Source organism: Sycon ciliatum, chromosome 1, assembly GCF_964019385.1.
Source record: "Sycon ciliatum chromosome 1, ocSycCili1.1, whole genome shotgun sequence".
Taxonomy (NCBI): Eukaryota; Metazoa; Porifera; class Calcarea; order Leucosolenida; family Sycettidae; genus Sycon; species Sycon ciliatum.
The window spans coordinates 3,869,156-3,888,272 of NC_088643.1; the positions used below are offsets into that span (position 1 = coordinate 3,869,156).

General features: G+C 50.1%; 1 protein-coding gene across 2 annotated transcripts in view; it reads right to left on the reverse strand.

The window, feature by feature from the left end:
- LOC135810348 (mitogen-activated protein kinase kinase kinase 15-like) overlaps positions 1 to 19,084 on the reverse strand; it is a 64,240-nt gene extending 45,156 nt beyond the window's left edge. Inside the window, exons 1-10 of one of the 2 annotated variants that reach the window (XM_065323849.1) lie at positions 18,524 to 19,084; positions 13,849 to 14,285; positions 11,054 to 11,129; positions 10,051 to 10,149; positions 9,537 to 9,634; positions 8,680 to 8,728; positions 3,196 to 3,433; positions 2,661 to 2,820; positions 1,910 to 1,988; positions 783 to 1,010 (exon numbers count right to left, since the gene is read on the reverse strand). In XM_065323849.1, the coding sequence (XP_065179921.1) occupies positions 783 to 1,010; positions 1,910 to 1,988; positions 2,661 to 2,820; positions 3,196 to 3,433; positions 8,680 to 8,728; positions 9,537 to 9,634; positions 10,051 to 10,149; positions 11,054 to 11,129; positions 13,849 to 14,285; positions 18,524 to 18,868 (1,809 nt within the window). In that variant the 5' untranslated portion in view covers positions 18,869 to 19,084. The remainder of the gene's footprint in view (positions 1 to 782; positions 1,011 to 1,909; positions 1,989 to 2,660; positions 2,821 to 3,195; positions 3,434 to 8,679; positions 8,729 to 9,536; positions 9,635 to 10,050; positions 10,150 to 11,053; positions 11,130 to 13,848; positions 14,286 to 18,523) is intronic. The other variant, XM_065323841.1, reaches the window with a different exon arrangement.
- Positions 19,085 to 19,117: the final 33 nt, after the last annotated feature.

Here is a 19,117-nt window from a genome sequence, read left to right on the forward strand (position 1 = left end):
TCCAACAACATAAGAACCATACCTGCCGCATACCTATCACATGACCTGTGGCATATCCATCACATGACTTGTGGCATATCCATCACATGACCTGTGGCATATCCATCACATGACTTGTGGCATATCCATCACATGACCTGTGGCATATCCATCACATGACTTGTGGCATACCCATCACAGGACTTGTGGCATACCCATCACATGACCTGCCGCATATCACATGACTTGTGGCACATCCATCACATGACTTGTGGCACATTTCTGCTCTGCTCGGCGTCTATGAGTATATGACAAGTTTGACTGTTCCTGGTGGTCTGGTCAAGCTGTTGAGCGTTGCTTGCTATGTAGTCTGTATGTTGGCTATATCAACCACACATTTTCCATCTGGGCTGTGCACTGCACACATAATGTGCATACCGGTCTGGCATGCATGAAAATTATCAGCAAAAAAAGGAAGCCGACCGATGTTTTTCTGGCCATGTTACCCGAAATAGATTTTCTCGGTGTGGCCTATTTAACATAGCGCGAACTTTTCCGCCTATTCAGTCTCTGTAGCCGCGCCCGGTACTGTAAAACATGTAATTTTAGGTGCATTAAAATTTCGGTGCCAGGGACCTGCCAGGTTTCAGGTGTAATTTAGAATTAGGTGACCGGCGTTCCCTTCACATACAGTGCATACTCTAGTACCGTTTAGGTGTAATTTAAATTTAGGTGCCTGGTTTCTCTGCCGAAACCACCGAAATTAAAGTTACACCGAAAATCACATGCTTTACAGTACTCACAGGAATGCGTTGGAAGCGACTTATATCACTGATATCTATCGAAGGAACCGCTTCTTTAGTACTGGACTCGGCAGACTCGGCACTGTCCCCAGGTGCAGAAGCTTCGGTGGCGCTGCGGCTGGAAGCAGCAGGAGAAGATGCTGCACTGGCCGCCACCGACGGTGGGTTGGACTTGTTGCAGTACGGCTTGTACACCGCTGTAAAGAACTCTAGCCAGAACTCCAGTTTCTGGACAGGACAACACACAAGACATCAGAACACACACACAGTAACCGACATGGAGACACCTTTTGACCTTTCGATGCCCATCGCCTCCGGAGGCGATCATGGCGATGCTACAGCAAAAGCCATAGTAACTTGTGCTGCGGTTGCACCATTCAACCACTTGCAAGGCTGTAGAATTGACCGCCACTACATCAACACGCACGCACACGCACATGCATACACATGTGCACGTACAAGTACATGCACGCCAGCACACACACACACACACACACACACACACGCACACACACACACACGCACTACTACTACTACTATTGACAGCTGCCAGAATTGGCCACGCCGCTCCCAGATGGGAGGTACTGTCAGAGAGGTTAGGGGGGGGGGGGGGGGAGGAAGGCAATGCTCCACGTGGCGATCCAGATATTGCCGCCTCCGGAACCGTTGGTTGTGGCAAACTTGGCAGTGAACTTGAATTGCTGGCGTTCAGCCATAGTAGGGCGCTTTGGACAGGTTCCACAACGGCGACGCTTGAGACACACACACACACACACACACACACGCACACACACACGCACCTGTCCTGTCCTGTAGAGCCACTACACACACACACACACACACACCTCAGACCTCAGACCTGCCCATCGCGGAAGCGATGATAGCGAACAGCTATGTTAGACATAGCAACTTGTGCTCGGACTACACCATTCAACAGCTTGCAAGGCTGATGAATTGACCGCCACTAATTTTAGCCTGGTATCCACCACACAGCTGATTGAAGTGGCTTTTTCTGGCACACACACACACACACACACACACACACACGCACGCTCACACGCTCACACATGCACTGCATATATAAGTTACAAAGCAAAGAGCAAGTAGGGAAAGGGCAGAATACATACGGAGAGCATGGATATTCGATGATCAAGTGGCCTCTTTGCCATGATGATGGTGACATTGTTCATGGTCGTCTTGATCATCCTGGCAAACGACAATGGAAACACACAATGCAATCAACAGACAGTACCACTTTCCATTTTAGGTGTGCTCAAATTTCGGTGTCAGGGACCTGCCAGGTTTCAGGTGAGGGTGCTCATTTCAATATAGGTGATCAGCCTACCCTTCACATACAGTGCATACTCTAGCAAATTTTAGGTGTAATCCAAATTTAGGTGCCTGGGTTCTGCCTGGTTTCTCAACCGAAATTACTGAAATTACAATTACACTGAAAGTGCTGCTTCAGGAGTTAGCACCAAGCGAACAGCACAAATTAAATTATCATAAAGTACAGTATATCCCTCCCTCATGCCGTGTCGCTTCCCAGCTTGTTTTCGGGAGGGGACGGGAACTAGATTAGGTCGTTCAAGTGCAGTACGATGTACTGCAAAGCAGAACATCAGATCTGGCGTACTGGATTGTGCACATTTTCATCCTGCACTGGCACGTATTGCGTACAGAAGTTCATGCGTCGGTTCAAAACTGCATTTCAATGCATATGCCGACGTCGCTTCAGACAGAAAGTCGCGTCGGGCAGAAATTGGACGGGGGGGGGGGGGGGGATCAACGGTACTTTACAGCAGCGGCCAAATTGGACAAGCAGATGGCAGATGGTGTGCTAAGCGTGGGTGAAGCTCATCCCTATCTTAAACGTACCAATCAGGAGGATAGAGCAGGAAGATCTTCTCCGCAATATAACACGCCATCGGAACATTCTCTTCCAGAATGTTGACCTCAAATATGGTAGCAAAGTCCCAATAGTCCTTCAGCGTGTCAAGAGGACCTTTCTTGCCCAGAAGATTGTTCAACTTGATAACTGAGAGCAGCAGGATATGGAGATGCAGAGGAGACATCAAACACACGAACACACATGCATATACAGTACAGATTCAGAAGAAATCTTGGAAAGAGGACTCAATTGGCCACTGAATTGCCCAAATGCCGACAAATCACCCCCTCCCCGTACAACCATCTCTCACCTGTACAGGGACTTGCACACTCACACCCACACACTTGTCCTGGCTCACTGCCACAAACTGGTCACGTGCGTCTCCCTCCTTATTTATTTATTTATTTTAGTTTATTCCAAGCAATACATGGCTGGGGTAGCCAATGACCACTTTGCGTGGCTCTTTCTTGCAGAGGGGGAGAGAGAGATACAAGAGGACTTTCCAGAAAACTAAGAGCTTACAGATCTGCTGAAGCCTGGGCGAATTCGCAACTTTCTTCCCGGAGGCGACAAGAAGGGTTGCCAGATTAACCCCAGCATAGATATTGGGCTCTATGTCAAAGCCCTGGCTGTACCAGCTGATCGACTTTTCAAGGAGCTCCGGTTCGCCGCCGTTCTTCGCCTTCGTCCATTTGTCCTTGAAGATTCGCCCCAAGAGGCAGAACAGTTCGGGATTGCGGTTCCCCGGATTCTCCAGCGCCTGAAGGAATAATAATAATAATAATCATAATGTAGAAGAGAAAAGGACATATCGATACGAGTTAAGAGTAACTCTCCATCACTGTAACATGATACTATATACAGTCAGAAAGTGCAATAACTAGGAGAGTTACTCTTAACTCGTATCGATATGTCCTTTTCTCTTCTACATTTATTTATGGCTCAACATCCGAGTTTCAAATAATTATAATAAAGCAAACACACATATACACACATACATACATTTACATATACACACTCATACTCATACTCCTGCCCATCGCTGAAGCGATGATAGCGAACAAGCTATGTTATATATAGCAACTTGTGCTGGGATTACACCATTCAAAAGCTTGCAACCAGGAGAATGAAAGGACATGCATACACACACACACACACACACACACACACACACACACACACACACACACACACACACACACACACACACACACACCACACACACACGCACGCACGCATACACACGCACGCACACACATACACACATGCAAACACACAGCAAACACGCAAACACACAGCATACGGCAAACACGCACAATTGAAGATTCAGAGCTTCACAAGATAAATGTTCGGTTAATGTTGGAGTTAACCGTTGTTAACAGTCACATACCATTGCTTCGCTGTTGGCCTTTATAACGGGTTGCATAACCCTCCTTACGTGTATGCACAATCTTGCTCTCTCTACATACTGCTGTGTATCATAGACATCACATGCCCACGCTCTGCGCATGCGCAGATTTCCTGCGCGCACAACAGAGCTTGCTGTCTTTCCAGTTTCCTTGCCTGCAGTCAGCTTTCAAATTCTGATCTTCTGATTTCTGATTTGAGTTTGCCTCCGTCCTGCTTCAGAGTGTCAGTCCTAGTTCTGCCGATTGGCTGCCGCCTTTAGTATTCGCTTTCCTTGTTCTCTCTCAGCTCAGTCCCGTCAGACTACGTGTCTTCAGCGGCCAGAGATTATTTGAGTATTATATTCTCACGATGGCTCGTTTCTCGACCAGAAAAAAGACGCCATCGGCCAGAGTGGCAGCTCAACCTTCGGATACAGGACGTAATGTGCGTGTGCGGCGAAATCCTGTTCGTCTTCAACCGCCCAGAACTCCAATATCTCCCCACTTGGATTCTGTTGTCTCCGACGTTGTGCCGTCAGTTTCTTCTGCCGCCGCCTTGAATGTGGTCCCTGATCCCGGGGCGGCAACTCAAACTTCGGCTGCAGGCAGTAATGCGCGTGCGAGGCCAACTCCTGTTCGTCGTCAACCAACCGGGACTCCATTATCCACGGCCTCTGTTGTCTCCGACGTTGCGCCGTCAGTTTCTTCTGCCGCCGCCTTGAGTGTGGTCCCTGATGTACTTGCTTCGGCTGTTTCTCAGGCCGTCGGCCAGGTCCTCCAGCCCCTGATGGAGCGAGTAGAGCAGTTGGAATCTGCTGCAGCCGTCGTGCCGCTTGTCAACTCCAGCTCCGTTCATGCATTCCGGGGCCATCTGCCGGCTGCTCGTCCGTCGCTCTCTGTACCTGATAAACTCCGCGGGCGAATTGAACGCGGCGAGTTTATTGACTTCGACGACCTCCTCCCGGACCAGCTGGGTGTGGAGCCCGATGTGGTCCAGCTAGCTGTGGGGGCCAACCGCTCTGTCCAACTTGTACAGAAGCCAACTCAGGCCCAGCGCCGCCATGTCCACGATGTAGCGTCATGGCTCGAGGCGTTTACTGTCTACACAAGAGTAATTGTCGCGGCGGCTCCAGATAGGGCGAATGATTTGCTGGCATATCAGGCCACTATTCTGGATGCAAATAACTCGTATCAGGTGGACGCATGGCTAAGTTATGACAGGCGTTTCCGGCGCGCCATAGCCTCCCAACCACTGTCGTACGACTGGGCTATCATCGACTCTAATTTGTGGCAGTCGTCATTCACCAGCCGTGGTCGCCCGCCATGTTCGCGCTGTTCTCTGGTGCACCCAGTGGCCCAGGCCCGGTGTCCCTTTAGACCAGGGCCTCCATCCGTCGGCGCTGGGAGTGGAGGTCCGCCGCAGTCCAGCGCGCCAACCCATCTTGGGAAGCCTATCTGCCGCAACTTCAACAAGGACCAATGCAACAACTCATTCTGCTATCGTGCCCATGTGTGCCTTCAATGCCGCGGGAAGCACCCAGAAGTCAAATGTGGCAGGGGACTGGCAGTCCGCCACCTCAGCGTCTGCTCCGTAAACATTCTGTGGAGACCCCCATCAATGTACGCCGATTAGCCGGGCTCCTTAACCGTCATTCTGATCACTCCTTCTCTCACTTTGTGCTGCATGGGTTGTGTCATGGTTTCACGATAGGCCATTCTGCTGCTATATCTGGTGTTCATAGTTCTCCCAATCACCTGTCGGCTATTCGTAATATGCAGTATGTTTCTTCCTATTTGACCGAATGTTGTGAAGCTGGGCAAACAGCAGGTCCATTTCCGGAGCCACCCTTTCTGTGCATGCAGACATCTGGTCTGGGTGTTGTGCCGAAGTCCAATGGAAAACTTCGTGTGATACATGACCTGTCGTCTCCCGATGGCAGCAGTGTCAACGATGCTATACCACGCGGGCAGTTCAGCCTGCATTACGACTCCGTGGACACCGCAATTGCCGCCATTATGCGCCTCGGCAAGGGCTCCCTCTTGACAAAGGTAGATATCCGTAATGCATTTCGCCTGTGTCCCGTCGCCCCCTCGGACTGGCATCTTCTCGGGATCCGTTGGAACGGCATGTACTATTACGAGAAGGTCCTTCCATTTGGTCTCCGCTCCTCACCATTCATCTTCAACCAGCTGGCAACGGCTATCAACTGGGTCCTTGTCCATGTCGGCTCCTTGCCCGACGTAATGCACTACCTCGATGACTTCCTCGACATCTGCCCACCAAGCTCCTCCCTGGCGGCCAAGCACAAGGCCATCATCTTGGACTTGTTCCAGTTCTTGAACATACCTGTCGCCACAGAGAAAGTTGAGGGCCCTTCCACTGTCCTCACCTTCCTCGGTTTGGAACTGGACACCGATCGCTTGGAAGTGCGTCTGCCTCAGTCCAAGCTTCTGGCCCTACGTCGTTTAGTCTCTACCACCCTCGACCAGGGTTGCGTTCTCAAACGCGAACTCGCCTCCCTCCTGGGCCACCTCTCGTTCGCTTCCAGAGCAATTCCTGCCGGCCGTACATTCTTACGCCGCCTGTATGACCTCGACAAGGCCACATCTGAGATGTCATCTCACCGAATGCTGCACCTCTCAGCCTCAGCCAAGGGCGACCTGAGCTGGTGGCACCAGACTCTGTCAACATGGAACGGAAAGTCATTTTTCCTGCTAGAGAAGTGGATGCCCAGCGCTGACCTCCAGTTGCAAACCGACGCAAGTGGCACCATTGGATTTGGAGCCTTCTTCAATGGTCGCTGGTTCAGAGGTGACTGGTCTCCGCAGCAACTGGAACTAAGCATTACCTACAAGGAGCTCTTCGCCATTGTCGCGGCCTGCGCCACATGGGGGATCGAGTGGCTGCGGCTGCGTGTGGAGTTTCAGTGCGACAACCAAGCTGTCGTGGAGTGCCTGAAGACGGGCACGAGCCGGTCCCCTGCAGTCATGGCACTCATCCGCACCCTGTACTCAATCTGTGTGAAGCACAATTTCCTGATCCGAGCATCGCACCTGCCAGGAATTTCCAATACCATCGCTGATGCCCTGTCCCGGAACAAGATGGATGCCTTCAGGACCTTTGCTCCTACAGCTGCGGAGCGGCCTGACACCATGGTCCAGCCGATCACCGAGTAAGTGCAAAGACATTCACTTAGGATGCAGATAGCGTTCTTTGTCGATCCTACTCCACAATATCAGTCTGACTTTATGCCTCTAGAACAACGCTCTTGTGCAATACATACTTACCATCTATATTGGCTGTTATCACCCGCTATCTCCTCTGGCCCTAATGGGAATGTCGGCATGGGCACTCCTCCGTAACTGGCCTCTCGCGCACTACTATTAAACTCGCATGGGTCATAAACCGCTCCTGCTCAACGCAGGCCGACCCACCAACTCGCATGGGTCACAAACCGCTCCTGCTCAGCGCAGGCCGACCCACTTGGTCATATACAGCTCCTGCCCTCGGTAGGCCGACCACACGATTCGTTAACGCGCACTCAATTGAGGCCAGCTACTCTGCCCGACATTCCCATTCTTCCAAACTCACTCTCTTGTCTTTTGGTGTGTCGCGTCCTGCACGCGTGTGTGTCTACTCTATACTCTAGCATGGGGAGTAGAATGTTAAATGTTCGGTTAATGTTGGAGTTAACCGTTGTTAACAGTCACATACCATTGCTTCGCTGTTGGCCTTTATAACGGGTTGCATAACCCTCCTTACGTGTATGCACAATCTTGCTCTCTCTACATACTGCTGTGTATCATAGACATCACATGCCCACGCTCTGCGCATGCGCAGATTTCCTGCGCGCACAACAGAGCTTGCTGTCTTTCCAGTTTCCTTGCCTGCAGTCAGCTTTCAAATTCTGACCCACCCTCCTCATCCCATTTCTTACTCTTGCACTCCACTCCATATATTTTGAAACACATGGATGCGGGCACTCCTCCGTAACTGGCCTCTCGCGCACTACTATTAAACTCGCATGGGTCATAAACCGCTCCTGCTCAACGCAGGCCGACCCACCAACTCGCATGGGTCACAAACCGCTCCTGCTCAGCGCAGGCCGACCCACTTGGTCATATACAGCTCCTGCCCTCGGTAGGCCGACCACACGATTCGTTAACGCGCACTCAATTGAGGCCAGCTACTCTGCCCGACATTCCCATTCTTCCAAACTCACTCTCTTGTCTTTTGGTGTGTCGCGTCCTGCACGCGTGTGTGTCTACTCTATACTCTAGCATGGGGAGTAGAATGTTAACAACAATTGGCCGAGGGAAACTGAAAGTTATGGACTAATAAAATTGTTGAATTCTTTAAGAAGGCAGAGCTTGACTGGGCTTCGGGACCGTGTGAAAAGGTCAACATCCAGGGAAAAAGCGGCCGCAATTGGATGAGGCAAGTGCCCTATAACACATGGAATGGAAGGAGGCGCAGATTGCCAGGTGTTGTGACATTCACTAGTCCGTACATGGAGCAGCACCACACTGCTCTCCACACAGAGATGATTAAATGCGCATAAAAACAAACAATATTGCCATCAGCCACGTGTGCTCGTTCTATGCCCTATACCCTCACCGTGTTAATCACTTGTATTGCCAAGGCTTGGTCTTCGTCCGTATCCCTTCTACAGCGGTGTACAGCACACACACACACACACACACACACACACGCACGCACAGACACGCACAGACACACACGCACACACACACACATACACACGCACACACACACACACACACACACACACACACACAAGAGCAAATATATGGCAGGGTAAATAGAAAATACAGTTTATATGGCCAAAGAAATCCAACTTCATGAATAAAGTTCGAGTTTGAGTGCACAGACCAGTATGTGTAGTGCTAGGGCTAAGCCGGCTGCGTAGCGCCCAGCTCTATTTTATTCATGAGGTTGGATTTCTTTGGCCAGCACTGTAGTAGAGGAGCTGGAGTGTGTCGCACTCCGATGGTACTGCCCAACTAGAATGAGAAATGATGAAAAAACATGTTTTAGATGGGCGTGTGTCCTCTCCCTTATCTGAGCGCTTTTGAGAAGTCACAGTGCCCCATCGGCACTCTGCTGTATGGAGAAAAAAGCCAAGATGATCATACACTGGGAGGGCAGACTTTGAACTTGGAAGAATATCATGTCACTGTCTGGAGTAGAATGTCAAATCTCTATAGATGAATGATCCACGATGCACCTACACGTCTTCACAATACATACAATGTAAAACTTATACCTGGACACACACGTGTGCGCACGCACACACACACACACACACACACACACATACATGCACCCATGCATAAGCACGCAAATGTACACAAATGCACCCACACACGGCTACACACACATACACACATGCAAACACAAGCGCAATCACACAAGACAAAGACCCAGACCCATACACACACAGAGGCATGACTGACCGATTCAAGGCAAATCCGTAATGCTGCAAGAGCACACCAGAGCGCAATGCAGAGTCTGGGTGCAGACCTTCGTAGATCTCAATCATTGGCTCATGAAGCTATAAACACAGAGAACACACACACCATGTACCACACACAAACACACACACACACACACACACACACACACACATAAATTCACTTGTACACGTGCGTGCACACGCACACACTACTGGCTCACTGCTCGATTCTCTGGCGTTCGTCAACAGGCTGGTTCGGAAAGCTTCACACTTCATTGAACATACAAACGACACACCAGAAACTATCAGGACACACATACATACACACACACAGGCACACACGTACATATGCGCACGTACACGTGCACACACATATACACAAACACACGCACACACACACACACACACAGGCACACACACACACACAGACACACACACACACACACACAGGCACACACACACACAGGCACACACACACAACAGACACAAACACACACAAACACACACGGACTGACCTTCAAATCGCGGTAAGCAAGCATCACGGGGAGAAGGACATTGAGATCCTCGGCCAAGCGTTCATCTTTCCTCATACTATCTCTCAACTTGTCAAGTAGCTATTGGACCAAAAGAGCAGCACCCATACAATACATCGAGGACAAGCCAGCCTCATCATCCATATCTGGCAAGATTTATCGATGGTAGACTGGTGAAAAAATCCCGATACATGAAAGATGAATACTGTCACGCGACTAATGAGCAGGCTCTGTCACATGACCATTGAGCACGCTCTGTAACTGGTAACAGTGGTGCACTGATCACCTACTGTAAAAGCAGAAAATTTCAGAGGTGTAATATTTTCGGTATGCTCCAAAATCGGCGGTTTGGTGGAGGGAAATATTCGGCAAACCTGTTTTCCAGGTACGTGTACTAGTACCGAAATTTTTGGTGCGTTTTATTTTTTTTAATTGTCGGCACCGAAGTTACCGAAAATAAAACACCACCAAACATTTCTGCTTTTACAGTATCCAAAACACAGCAAACAAGAACTCTCAAGCGTACAATCCAGTGTGGACCACACACACACAGTGACAAACAAAAGCAAACGCAGTGCTTCCAAGAGGATGCTGGGTGCGTCAGAATGTAAAACTACACCGGAGCAATTATCAGTAGATACGTCGTTAGCACACCACACTGAACAAGTACATGTACAGTAAAGTCAAGGCAACCACTCGGATAAGGTGACCACCTGTCCTAGAAGACCACTGCAGCCAGGACCAAGGGATGCTATTTCCAGTCAATTGACCCTGGATAAGGCGACCACCTGATGACAGAGACCACGTTTTGAAGGTCCCTTGAGCGGTCGTGTTAGACAGGTTTCCCTGTACCAGCAAATACAGAACATTACGCTCTGCCTCCTCGGTGTTGAGCACTGTCAGCACACTGGGTACATCCTCCGGTATATCAGCAAATACGTTAACATGTACACATCACAGCCAATAGCCAATGAGACAGACTCACCTTGCGTTTAGCTTTGGGCGACTCCTTTGCCATTGCCAATTGAAGATCCCGGAGGAATAGCTCTTTGTACTGTTTCCTGTTGAGTGCATGCAAAAATGCACACGCGCACACACACACACAGACACACACGCATGCATACAGATAAACACACATATGCACACACACACCACCGCACAAGTAGACAGCCGGAAGTAAAATATATGTTACGGGGACACCTCTTTAAATAGGGGCCAAGTAATAGATGCTTTTCACAATTGAAACTTGGTTCAAGGTAGGGGCAAGTCACTTCAAACACTTCTGCTCTCAAGTGTTTTTGTGCCATTTGTGGCCTTGCTGTTTTCTCTGGATCTCTTGCAGTAGTACTCTGCCCTCTCGCGATCACTGGTGTGTGACTGAGTGCACCAACAGGCATGAAAAAACCCAGAGTTGTCAGTTCACACGGTTTCTCTTGGTAAGGAGGCCCTGTGAAAGCGTTGGGTCGCCGGCATTAGACCAGATGAGGGCGCTCATTTCAAGATAACACAGTCGACCGTTGTGTGCAGCCACTCCAATCTACAAAGGATGATTACATTGTTCGTCCTGATGAAGAAAGTAGGAGCAAGCGCAGGAGGCTGAAGTCCCTGCTGTACCCAGACTCGCTCGAGACGTATCACTGTTGAGACCGTCACCAGCAGCTCATGCTGCCATCTGTAAGAGACACGCAGACTGGGCTGCGATCGCTGCTCTTCCGGTGTACGGACCACCGAGCGAAGTCTCCTACCTGCGTGAGAAGCTATCCGGTACTGAGGCTGAGCTTGCTCGAGTTTCTGAAGAGTTACGAGTGGAGTGATGTAAGCTGCTATCCTCCTGTGTTTTATCATTCAAAAATGAATATGCTGCAGTTTCACACTGGGTTGACTCGTCCCATGTGGACCGGCCTACGGGACATCCTCCTGGAAAGGCAATCATAGCAAAAGGAGACGCAAGGAGTCGGCAGCGACAGACACCAGTGGACGTAGACGTTCTCACCATGTGGACATGGAAAGCAGCAGCCTGTTTCTGGAAGATCAGCAGCTGGTTATGACCCTGGTGAGACTTCAGCTTGGATACCTTGAGCAGGATCTTGGTGTTGCGAAATTCGATGCGCTTATTCTTTTCACCTGCTGTTGTCTCTGGTCTCGCTGCTGTTTCGTCCTGTCCGGTGTCAAATATGGTCTTCTGTGCGTACGGGCGTGGTGTGTTGTGTGCAGTATATGGGTGTGGTGTGCGCGGGATATGTGGTGCATGCAGGAGTATGCGTTGTGGAGTGGCGGAATCTGCTTCCGCCCGCGTGAGAGTGTTGGTGGACAAGTTGTTGCGTATGCGTGGACTATGTGGAGCATGTGCTGTGAGAGTAAGGTTCGGGTGCGAGAGAGTGGTGTGATTCGTCCACGAAGTTGTTGTCTTGGTTCTCGTCACGTGTCGTACGTACTGGTCGCTCATTGGTCGTTTTAAGTTGTTCGCCCTTTCTTCTGTTTATAACTGTTAGTTGTAAAATCAGTTCGTTGTCTTTTTCCCCCGTTCTCTCGCCAAACAGATTAATACTTCTTTCAACCGATATTGATCTAAAAGCAACAGTGTAATATTCTTGTACGCCCGGTATGAGTCAGAGAGTTGTTGTGTGGCGGGGAGCGGGGGAAAAGTCCATTTCATTGGTTTCTAGTTCAACGTCAGTATTGCAACTGTGAGCAATGTTCACGATGTGGATACATTCAATTCACTCGCGACTTGGGTCCATTCCAATGTGGCCCAAGTGGGAGCACATTGAGGCAACAATGCCTGCGTCATTCAATGTCACTTCAGCTCGTCCTCAAGGTTGACTACCCGTCCACCGTGGTGATCATCGATGCAACAGAGCTGAGATGCAAGATCCCCTCTGAACTGTCACTACAGTCACAGCATTACTTGCAGTAAAAGTCTAGTACGGCGCCAAAGGGCTTGGTTGGCACTGCCCCGAAAGGCTGCTTTACGTTCAACAGCCAATGGCATCAGTGATAGGCAGCTAATGACCAAGAGTGGATTTCTGGATCTGGTCCGAAGTGTACCTGCACAGAAGAGTGTCACAGCAGACAGAGGGTTCGAGATACAGGATCCCCGTGTGTGCCCTATGGACAGCTGCTAAACATACCTCCTTGCAAGGGATCTTCATCTCATCTCTCGAAGGCGGATGTGATCAAGATGCAGCAAATTGACCGCACGCGTATTCACGTTGAGAGAGCCATCGGTCAAGTAAAGAAGCGCTTCTGTGTATGCAGTTCTGATCCGACTCGCGTTGCGTCGATCGTAGTGTTGCAGGTTCAACTGTTGACTGAGTGTTGCGGTCATGTAACTCATGTAATTGTTGCATAGCCGCATGGTAAGCCTAGATAGAGATAGAAGTTCTATATTATGACGTGTTAAAAATCCACCTTTTCCAGCGATGTGCCGATGAAAATATAGTGGACCGTGCTCAAATAATGAAAGAAAGCACTAGCCACTACAAAAATTGTAGTTGCGCAACCTAAAATCGCGTCCTTTTTTGATCCACCACGTGCTTTCTTAGTGCGCATGCGCAAAGCGATGAACTCAAATAAGAGACCGGGTCTCTTATTCGGGCATGGTCTACTATTTTTCCGTGAGGCCTCTAGGAGGGTCTACTATTTGAGCATGGTCTATTATTCGAGCATGGTCCATTAATCGAGGAAATACGGTAAGAATAGAAAGTCGTTTTTCAAACACATTCACAGGCGTGCACACACACTGACTACAGTGCAAGTACTACAGCACTACAGACGCACCTGCACTCCCCATGGAGTCGCACCAAGATACGGCTAAGCAGCCGCTGGAACACTGTATCCACATCAACCTCGGCTGCATCTTTCACTTCTGCTGAGCTCTCTGCTTGGACTGAGCTCTCTGCTGGGATTGAGCTCTCTGCTGGGACTGAGCTCTCTGCTGGGACTGAGCTCTCTGCTGGGACTGAGCTCTCTGCTGGGACTGAGCTCTCTGCTGGGACTGAGCTCTCCACTGGGACTGAGCTCTCTGCTAGGATTGAGCTCTCTGCTGGGACTGAGGTCTCTGCCATAGCAGTGACATCATCGCTGGCTGCAGCGAACTCCTCGGTGGCAGCAGCGAAATCCTCATCCAACGTGGCATCTCCATTGCCTAGCTTGCTGAAACAGATCTCACCGCGCTCGGTCACATACGGTATGAATATGTGGCTGGAGTACAGACTCTGCAACACAAATACACATGTATTGTGATAAGAGAGGTACAGACAAACATGTTATGCATACGTAAAGATAAACAGCGCATTTGCTTGAAACTAAAATTCTTTGAGCCAATCAAGATTCATTGAGACTTCATGGGCGTACTCAAAAAAAGCCCTAACGGTGAACATGTGGACATCAGAACACACACGCACACACACTATGATCTATCATTTTGATTTTTGAATTAACACTGAATGTTAAAACGTTATTTTTGTCAGGTGAGACAAGGTAACGAACGCTTGTTGCTAACTACAGTCTAAACGCTAACACTTTCTGTTTTATCAAGGGATTTCCCCTCATACCTCGCCAAAAACGAAAAAAACTCCAGCAGATGGTTACAGTACGACTTGATGACAGTGTGTTCGTTAACGAAAATCACTCTTTTAGAGTACAGTCAACATGATGATGGTGCTGGACTTAGTGTTGAAACGAGCGTATCTATAACAAACGAGCGATCAGTTCCACTAACGAGCAAGCGGTCGAGCGAGCTAACGAGTTTCACTGATGTGGCAAATATGATTTATTTAAATATATTTTTCAAAGTTCGATTTTTTTTCAGCTGGTTCAAATAATTTAATTATCACCGCCGGCATTTGGGGTTGCTGCTGCTTCACTTCGGACTGCTGTTTGGTGTCGAGATATCTTTTCAGCGCCGTCGTTGAGCAGCCTTTGAAAGAATAGACTGTTTTCACAGATCGCAAGTAGCCCTGTTCTTCGCTGCATCGCGGGAGAAAACTTCCAAATGACTGAGCGTAACTTTCAGAGAGTTGACAGAAGCATGTACTGCAACAGGTCAGCAGATGCGGAACAAGACATCAGTGGAGTCCACTAAAGCCGCAACGACAACTGAAACAACTCAGTGTTGACATGTCGTGCAGGTATACAGTCACTGTAACTGCAAGTGATTTTCACTTTGCGCGGGACTGGACTCTCGATCAGGGAGTCGTAAAATATTCTACGACTCCCTGGTCGACATGTACTGCCATGTGTACGGAGTACGGTGTACGGTGTTCGTTAGTGCAAACGAGCTGGCCGCACAAACGAGCCGAGTTTCTGGCGAGCGAGCGAACGAGTACCCGGTGAGATCGTTTCAACACTATAATGTAGTGCTGGTGCTGGTGGTGGGAGTGGTGGTGGTGGTGGTGACGGTGCTGCTGTTGTTGTTGTTGGTGGTGGTGGTGACGGTGCTGCTGTTGGTGCTGCTGTTGTTGTTGTTGGTGGTGGTGGTGACGGTGCTGCTGTTGGTGCTGCTGTTGTTGTTGTTGGTGGTGGTGGTGACGGTGCTGCTGTTGGTGCTGCTGTTGTTGTTGTTGGTGGTGGTGGTGACGGTGCTGCTGTTGGTGCTGCTGTTGTTGTTGTTGGTGGTGGTGGTGACGGTGCTGCTGTTGGTGCTGCTGTTGTTGTTGTTGGTGGTGGTGGTGACGGTGCTGCTGTTGGTGCTGCTGTTGTTGTTGTTGGTGGTGGTGGTGACGGTGCTGCTGTTGGTGCTGCTGTTGTTGTTGTTGGTGGTGGTGGTGACGGTGCTGCTGTTGGTGCTGCTGTTGTTGTTGTTGGTGGTGGTGGTGACGGTGCTGCTGTTGGTGCTGCTGTTGTTGTTGTTGGTGGTGGTGGTGACGGTGCTGCTGTTGGTGCTGCTGTTGTTGTTGTTGGTGGTGGTGGTGTCGGTGCTGCTGTTGGTGCTGCTGTTGTTGTTGTTGGTGGTGGTGGTGACGGTGCTGCTGTTGGTGGTGCTGTTGTTGTTGTTGGTGGTGGTGGTGACGGTGCTGCTGTTGGTGCTGCTGTTGTTGTTGTTGGTGGTGGTGGTGTCGGTGCTGCTGTTGGTGCTGCTGTTGTTGTTGTTGGTGGTGGTGGTGACGGTGCTGCTGTTGGTGGTGCTGTTGTTGTTGTTGGTGGTGGTGGTGACGGTGCTGCTGTTGGTGGTGCTGTTGTTGTTGTTGGTGGTGGTGGTGACGGTGCTGCTGTTGGTGCTGCTGTTGTTGTTGTTGGTGGTGGTGGTGACGGTGCTGCTGTTGGTGGTGCTGTTGTTGTTGTTGGTGGTGGTGGTGACGGTGCTGCTGTTGGTGGTGCTGTTGTTGTTGTTGGTGGTGGTGGTGACGGTGCTGCTGTTGGTGGTGCTGTTGTTGTTGTTGGTGGTGGTGGTGACGGTGCTGCTGTTGGTGCTGCTGTTGTTGTTGTTGGTGGTGGTGGTGTCGGTGCTGCTGTTGGTGGTGCTGTTGTTGTTGTTGGTGGTGGTGGTGTCGGTGCTGCTGTTGGTGCTGCTGTTGTTGTTGTTGGTGGTGGTGGTGTCGGTGCTGCTGTTGGTGGTGCTGTTGTTGGTGGTGGTGGTAGTGGTGGTGCTGGTGCTGGTGGCGGTGGTGGTGGTGGCGGTAGTGATGGTGGTGGTGGCAGTGGTCAGGTATAGTCAGGCCTCTAAAGCCTTCAACCCAGTACCCTCCATTTCCAGCAGGGTTTCTAAAAAAAGCCTATACACGTATTCGCTAGTCATTCCACCAGGTGTATCCGGCATCCACAATGCATCTCCGGGGGGGGGGGGGGGGGAGGGGGGGGGGGGGGGGACTACTCCAAAACAAAGGCGCAATACATGCGAGCAACACGCTCGATTATCCGGCACCAACACTTGCGCAATGTCAGTGCACATCGGGCAGTCGCATAGGACTCTCTGGTTCACAACGTACGGTGCACACTTGTCAACTGCAAACGGCGTAGGCTGGCAGACTTCCAAGTACATTGTTTTTCGTGAGACTAGCCAGAGGCGGCAGAAGGTATTCGACATTGGTGCGGCCATGGATGGGTGGAGCGTCCGGGGGTCGTCCCCCGGGAAATTTTTAGGGAAATTGGGCCCAAACAGCCCATATTCCATTGCTTCAAAAGTCCAAGATGGAATTATTGGTGCGCCTTTGGTCGCACCTGCCGCACCGGTTCCGACGCCCCTGGTAACACTCCCTCTGACAGAGCACGAAAAATACACGATTTGATATGTACAAGAGTATAAAGCGAGATTCACAGAAGCTTTTTTGCAATGCGACACGCGATGCGACGCGATCTGCGATGGATGCGTGCGATGCGAACTCGCAAAATACCATTCACAGAAGAAGTCAGCGTTGCGACAAACTCTTGCTGATTTGGTTATGTCACCATGATATTCGCGCGGTTTGATACAACTAGTACAAATTTATAGGCAACTCTTGAACCTTTGTACAACTTTGCTGTAGAAAAGGTCAAAATCGTACGCCAAATCGCTTGTCGCATCGCATCGCATCGCAAAAGTTGAGCCAAGCTCAACTTCTGCGATGGCCTGCGATGGCCCAGTTGCGGCAGTTGCGTGGGGTGCGACATGGCTGCGATTTGGGGTTTTCCCGGTTTCGCGTCTGTCGCATCGCGTGTCGCATCGCAAAAAAGCTTCTGTGAATCCCGCTTTATACCCTAGGGCGCGTTTGGTTGGTACGAACTAGAACAGGATTCACCAGAACAGCGGGTTTGGTTGGGACTGCACCTGTTCTGGGTCGGCCAGAACATGTTCTGCTTGCTCCGGCCTCCAGGCCGGAGCAGACCGAGCAGTTTCACTTTTTCACAGTGAAACCTGGCAGGAACATCGATTTTGGTCCCAAATGATCACGTGCATACGCTTTTGGGTTGGACTCGTCGTACCGTACAGAGTGACCATGGTGACCCGTACACATTTTGAAGAATGCACCAAGTAAGTTTGGCACATTTTTCCACAAAAATGTGCTCTGTTTCTGGAGTACCGTTTGGTTGGCATGAGGCTGCTCCATGTGCACCAGCTGTTCGATCCTGTTCTAGATCGTACCAACCAAACGCACCCCTAGTGTGTGCGGCTATCAGTTAAAAAAACAAAAACTCTAGTGCTTCATTTTTAAGTTTACTTTACAATCTTATTCCAATGATTATTCGAAGACTAAGCCGATGGTTCCTAAAGCAAGACACAAACAAACTGAATATACTTCACGCGTGCACTGGCACTAGTGCACTGCACACGAATTTAGAATGTTCAGAATGACACGTGTCTTCTTTAGCTTTGGATACAGTTAATTGACTTTCGCTGAAATGTCAACTTACTTTCATAAAAACAAATAATTGGGGGAACGAGAAGAGCACAGTAACGTTTTTCAATTTCACCACGCCCGGCGTATGGTATTGAACCTCCTTGGGCACTATTCTACTCCTAAAACCCGGCGCTTACCTTCAATGCTTCCGTGGTGTCCGGGTCGGTGTTGTGGATGAGGACCACGGCATGGTGGTTCAATTCAGATTCTCGAACTCCCAGGTGGTACGACAAGTCGGCGCGCTGCTGGGCTTCGGAGATGTCCACAACCGCCACACCAGCACCGTGGAAGGTTTCCTGGCGCTTGGACACGTCCAGCGCCTCGAAGGGAATGTGAGTGACTGTGGCATTGAGTCGCTTGGCGGCCCCTTTCAGCACGTCCAACAGGTTGGGCTCCTTCGCGGCATTAGCACATTGTGGAAGCACAGCAGCTATGTGGAGTCTGGAGCGGTCCCGGGGAGGGTCGTCGTTACCGTTCACCATTTTACCTGAAGTCCGATTCAAGACTGGAAGCAAACATTCCTGGCGCTGTGGAGGACAACCAGAACGATACCGCGGACGACCTTACACCGTCGAATAACCAGAAAACATGTCAAAATGGGAATTGTTCCTTTCCTACTCCTCGCACTGATATTGCACTGACTGTGCACGGCATGGGATATCCCCGGGATGTTCTTCATTTCAAACAAGATTGTTTGTTCTGTTGCACGTGTACGCGTGTATTTATGCGTC